This window comes from Neocloeon triangulifer, unplaced genomic scaffold, assembly GCF_031216515.1.
Source record: "Neocloeon triangulifer isolate White Clay Creek 2 clone unplaced genomic scaffold, ASM3121651v1 ptg000017l, whole genome shotgun sequence".
Taxonomy (NCBI): domain Eukaryota; kingdom Metazoa; phylum Arthropoda; class Insecta; order Ephemeroptera; family Baetidae; genus Neocloeon; species Neocloeon triangulifer.
In genome coordinates, this window is record NW_026775559.1 from 8543544 (window position 1) to 8549630 (window position 6087).

The following is a 6087-nucleotide window of genomic DNA, read 5'->3' on the forward strand; positions in this document are numbered from 1 at the left end:
TTAGTTTTCATATATCTCTGTGCACAAGTCGCGCGTTCATCGCGTGTGTGTTTGTCTGCGAAATGCAAAAATGCCCAGCGCTTTTGAGTCGAGTTTATCTGACACGTATTGTGGTGGAGAGACAGGGGCGGTTTCACCCCCTATATATTTCTGTGAGCGGTCACTTCCATTAAAATTCCGCTCACTGTATTCAATCTTTGTATAGAGCAATCTTTCATCACAAATCATAATCTTATTTATTATTTATAATTAAGTTTCTAAAATCATCAAAGAAGCCGAAAAATTTAAAATGTAATAATTATTTTAATTCAGGTGCTGCATCTAATTGATGAATTTTGCTTGAGGTAAGATATTACAAAACGTGTTATTGTTGAGGCATTTTTTTTTCTTTTTTTGTTAAATTGCAAAATTATGCACGTAAAAAGGAAAGATAAAAGGAAAGCCAGACACATGAATAATTAATTAAACCGTCTGTCGTCCTCGATTCCGACAGTCAAGAGCCGGTGTACAAGTGAGTGTATACGTGTGTGCCGGCGAATTGCAAAAGAGACGATCCTCTTTCCGTAAGTGGAAACCGAATCCGCGTTTGCCGCGTCGTGAAATCTTGAAATAATAAATAGATCGGCGCCGCAGCAACGGCAAAGGTGCCGTTCCGGGAGCAGAAAGAACAGATCTCGTGTGATGTCACAGAGGACAAATGGGGCGGCGCTCCGAGGGTGTTGGAGAATGCATCAAGTTTACAAACGAAAAAGAGCACGCATACTCTAGGCCGAAAGCACACACGCGGATTCACGGAAAGCCAAGAAACATAATCAAATGACGCCGCTGGCGCTTTTTTCGACAGCTGCCGTGTTTATTATTATTTTGCGCGAGAGAGGCTCAAAGAGCCAGTCTGGCTGAGACGGTGGCCGAGTGAGCACATGAAGGCCCTCTGGGGCCTGTTGGGGGCCCTCATGGGCCTCCAGGCTGTCTCTTCTCTCATCTCGCCGCTCTGCAATCATCCGGCAAAAGGTTTGATCATTTTAATAGTTCTTGGCAAATTTATCATTAGTTAATTAAAAACTAAATTATGGAAATCACTCTAGTTATTTGAGCCAGACTTTTTTTTAAATGGGATCAAAAATTTTAATTTATGGTCATGAACATTTTTGAACAAAAAATAGTTTTGATTACAGTTAAGCAAATTTATTCCTTAAATTTTATGTCAATATATTTAACGGAATGACCTAAATTTTTTTCAAATTGTAACTCCTATTACAATTTCACGTTTAATGGAAAAAAAATATTTCAACGATTTCTAAGTCTTTCTCAATCTAGTTTTTGTTTTCTTTGTCGTTCTTGCATGCAAAATTTATTTTTAATGAATCATAGAATTTTTAAAAATTCAATATGAGCCAAATAATTAAAATATCCCATAAAAATAATATGCCTATTCATGGAACTTGAACACACTTCAAAATTACAAAACAAAAACATTTCTATTTTTGTTGTAAAGTATTAAAAGTAGAATCGCAATCAGGGAGAACATGCAAAGTGGAGTGTGTGCCGCGCGAAGTGGTCGTTCCGCTGCCGGCGCGACCGCGTCCCGGCCACATCCTCATCCCGGACGTGGCCCTTGTGAAACGGTGCGCCGGCTTCTGCAGCCTCCGCCTAGCGTGCGTGCCGGCCAACATCTCGACCGTCGTCTGGAAGGTGAGCAACTTTGGCTTTCTTGCGTAATTTGTAATTCAAATCGCCCGAGCCTAATTTGCGCAATGAAATTTTCACTTTTACCTTCTGATTGATTCCTGGTAATTGAAAGGTAATGGACATTGACATGGTCGGCAGAGTGCCGACGAAAACCAAGTCGGTGCGGCTGGAACACCACGAGGCTTGTAAATGTGACTGTGAGGTACTAGGAAAAAATAACTACTTTCGTTTTTTTTTTAAATTAACAAAAAAATATCTCCCAATTAAGATTAAGGCTGAAGACTGCGCCCCGGGTCAGGTGTATGACCCGCAAGGCTGCAAATGCGTGTGTCCTATTCGGCAAAAGACGTGTCCGGCGCCAATGGAGTGGAGCGTGGACTCTTGCAAGTGCCTCTGCCCGAACAGGATTACGTGCCCCAAGGGCAGATTTTTGGATCCAAACACATGCAGGTGAATATTTTTAAGCCGCTTCTGGCAACTTCAAACAAATATTTAGAGAAGGGAAATTTCGTGTCAAATTCTTCAACTAGCTGCTTTTTACTTTTTGCCAAGCAAATCGTAATAGTTTTTCCTCTTAATATAGAGTTGTTTGAGCAGAACAAAATGTGCACAAAAATTATGTGGAGACATGATTGTGGAATTATAGGATTTTATTTTGACTTGGCTAAATCGCTCTTCGCAAATAATTTACTACCAAATCACAATTTATTTTTAATTTAAGTCATAGTTTATTTTTCTGTAGATATTTATTCTGAAGCCTCATTAGAGAAAATAATGCCACTATAAACACTTCAATTGCATTAACAGAATCAAGTTGCAAATGAGATTATAACTTTTTTTGTAAGAATCGGTAAAAATTTTAAGTCTTCACATTTTTTGGTTAAAAATTAAATTTACTAAAGCAATTTTTATTTTTTTATTTTCCTTATAAAGCCATAAATCTTTATTTTCTATATCTTAATATTTTTTAACGCAACCTTTGGATGAAATACGGTGCGAAAAATGACGGACAAATGACGCGTGATGGAGCATTTTCTTTCTAGTTGAAGGAAGGTTGAAGCCAAACAAATCTTTTCTAACTTGGCGTTTTTTCTTCTCTTTTCCGTCTTGCAGGTGCGACACGCGGAGGAAACGGACCAAAGCAGATAAGTGCGTGCTGCAGACTTAAGGAGAAAGAGAGGAACAGATGTGTGCATTGAGCAGAGCAATACTCTCACTTTTTGCCGCGCCGCCGCCACCCAGAGCCGGCAGATAAAAGGTCTAATGTGCATTGTAATGGGGTCTGAACGGGCCCCATATTTCATGTATTTCGCACGGCTAACGACCTGAGGGTATAAATCACGGCCAGACTTATCACCAGGTGCTCTTTGTTGCAAAAAGCAGGCCCATTTTTCAAATTTATTGAAGCAGCTCTTCCCTCACACAGCAGAGAGCAACAGTTTTTTCCTCTCTCTATTATATTCCTTTCCAATTGATATTCTGCATGCCAAATGAAACGATCTTTGTGAGATCCCCATCTCTCTTTCTTCGGCGAGAACATTATTCCATTGAGCGGTTGTCAAATGTAATCATAAAGTACAAGATTGTGAATGAGATTCGATTATAATCTAAATCGATTTATTTTCAAACTTGATTATATATTTTCTATAAAATCTGCTGCGAGACTTTTCATCGTTGTTATTGATTGATTGTAAATAAAGATATTTCAAAAGTCTTTGATCTGAATTCCAATTTTTATGAACCCATTACCTGAAGTGACGTGTATAGAATTGCGCAAGTATTGGAGCTTAAGCAATCTCTGTATATGCGAAGTGCGCCTGTTTGATGTTCTATTTTGGTCAATTTTTCTGAGAAAACGAGAGCAGCTAGCAGACTAGCTGCTGAGCAAAGAGAGATATACATGCGCGGAATTCATAAAGATCGGAATCAAAAGCAATTTAGCGCGTTTCAAAAGGCAAACAACGGCGCGCAATCTCCTTAATGAAGAACTGTCGGCAACCCGCGCGACACCCAAGCTGAAAGAATTGCATACTTGAATATTTTGATGCGAGAACGTCTACCTTCTGGCAACATACGCGGCCTATCTGTGGAAGGCGCCAGTTTGCTTTCTCACCGAGTAATGAAATTTCTTTATATTAAAAACGAGAATATTTGCCAAGCCCTTGAAAAATTTCTCCTTTGTTAAATTGAAACAGATACTAATGATGAAAAATTGAAACCGGGCGAACCTCGTTGCAAAGAGAAAATGATTTTTTCTTTGCAACGATGTTCGCCCGGTTTAAGTTTTTCATGAAATCTACCTCGAGTGTTACCATTCAATTTACATACTAATGATAAAATGCAATAATTAATTAGATTGAGAAATGGAACTACTACCTCCATTTGATAGTTTTAAGGTTCCCGATAACTGTTTTCAAGTTAAATTTTATAGATTATGAAGTGCCTTATCAGTTAATTTGTGCCTGAATGAGAATTTCAACCAATTTCGCTTCATGCTGAATCAGCAATTCTTTTAGAATTATTAATGTGATCATTCTCTTTTACTTTCACTTATGTCTGGATTAGTTCTGTGTGGGGCACAGTTATCTCTAGTTAACTCAATAAACATTATTTTGCTATCAAAAGGATCAAAGGAGCACAAATTTTGCATAAATATCTATAAAAACAGATTTGTAATTTTTTTATTGGCTTTAAGAAATTCAATTGACTGATGGCCACAATTTGTAAGACTAAAATTTTTAATTGGTATTCATCTAATTAATCAACAAAATTAATATTTCACTGTTTCGTATCAACTGAAACAGAATTAAAAATCATTAAAAACTACCTGTCTCGCAGTTCTGAATTGTTAAATAATTATGGTACAATATCTGATAAAATTTTCCAACGCTGCTTTAAATACGATTTTTATTCTTTTGAAATAAAAAAGCAGCTGACGATAAAAACCAGAATAAAAATAAATAATTAAATAAATTTAATACTTAGGAAATAAGACATTTTTCTTCTTTTTATGACCTCTAAAAACCATCTCTAGAATTTTCTAGTCTGTTAAAGAGTTTTCAGTCAAAATTTTAAATGTATTTTTATTGCAAATTTCCTCATTCCTAAATCCGCAAAACACAGAGTATCCACCTGCCCGGTTTTGTTTATGGACCTGTCACCTTTCTCACTCAAGCAGGCGGCGCTGGCAAAACATTCCACCCGTGTCGCCGGCGCTGAATTACAATTTGGATATTTTTGCACGAGCTTTATGCATGCATATATAAGTATTCGAGGGCAGTGGGGTGTTCAGAGCGGAGCGGCGAGGAATTAGTAGCGCGGCCACAAATTCGGGCGGCCAAAGAGGCTGAGGAGGACGACGAAGGCTGATTAATTATTCCAGGTGTGTTCGTCGTCTTGATCCGGTTAATGCACTCGGCTGATCACGAATAATGTTTATCTCGACGCACTGCAGCCGCAAATCGATTCGCGCGCGCGAGCACAAATGAGGAATTAAAACTTAATACTTGTCTCTCGGAATTCTCAGCAGCCAGCAGTTCCAATGAGCACCGGCATGTACAATCCAAAACATATACGTATACGTTTGTGCTGCTAGAAAATTAATCCCCGAGACGTGTGCACGCAAATTTTGAGCTGCCTCTGCTCTGGGAATAATTTTCTCGTGACCCGAGTGTACGGACAGAGAAACAAGAAGAAGCGCTTTGATGGTTTATTCAGCAACCGCGAATTGGCGCGAATTATTCCTACCAAATTGCTCAAAATTTAAAAGATCTTAAAATATTTAATTAGGCTTACTCGTGAAGACCGTCAATCTTTTACTTTCAAATAATAATGGATTTTTTTCGGAAAGTATTATCCGTTTAATAAAAATAAAAATTATTAATTTTATAATTGTCAATTATTATTTAAATCTACTTTTATTATCATTTTGGAACTAACTATGTACCAATAAAAACTAAATATCACAAATTTTCATAAAAAATTCTAGTTTGAAAGAGAAAGAAATTTTGCTTAAAAAAAAACTAGATTTAAATTTCCTAAAAAAATTTATCACCTTTGTTGAATATTTGATACATAATCAGAAATTAGCTGATCTAATTTTTTATTTTGCATATTATTAAACTTCATTTTATCATTTTTTTTAATAAGCTTCACATTATCTATTTGAAAAATTTTTATCAATAAAATTTGCATACAAGTTTTGTACATTATAGTGAAATAAATTTTCTAAATAACACTGCGGGAGAAATTAAAGGCATGTATAAAAGTGATTATGTTTCTTACAATGAGAAATGTTTGCCTAAAAGTAGAATTGCTTTTGTCTACCAATTCCAGATGCACGCGATGCCGAAAAAAGTGGCCTCTAGTGGGAGACATAGTTGGTCGACGGCGCTGTTG

At 36.9% G+C, this 6087-nt stretch overlaps 1 protein-coding gene across 1 annotated transcript; it reads left to right on the forward strand.

The window, feature by feature from the left end:
- The first annotated feature begins 671 nt into the window (after positions 1-671).
- Positions 672-3397, forward strand: LOC132203393 (balbiani ring protein 3-like). Its single transcript, XM_059631164.1, has 5 exons — positions 672-1011; positions 1520-1692; positions 1802-1891; positions 1958-2139; positions 2803-3397. Exons 1-5 carry the CDS (start codon positions 921-923, stop codon positions 2855-2857), a joined length of 591 nt encoding a protein of 196 aa, XP_059487147.1. The 5' UTR covers positions 672-920; the 3' UTR covers positions 2858-3397.
- The last annotated feature ends 2690 nt before the right edge of the window (positions 3398-6087 follow it).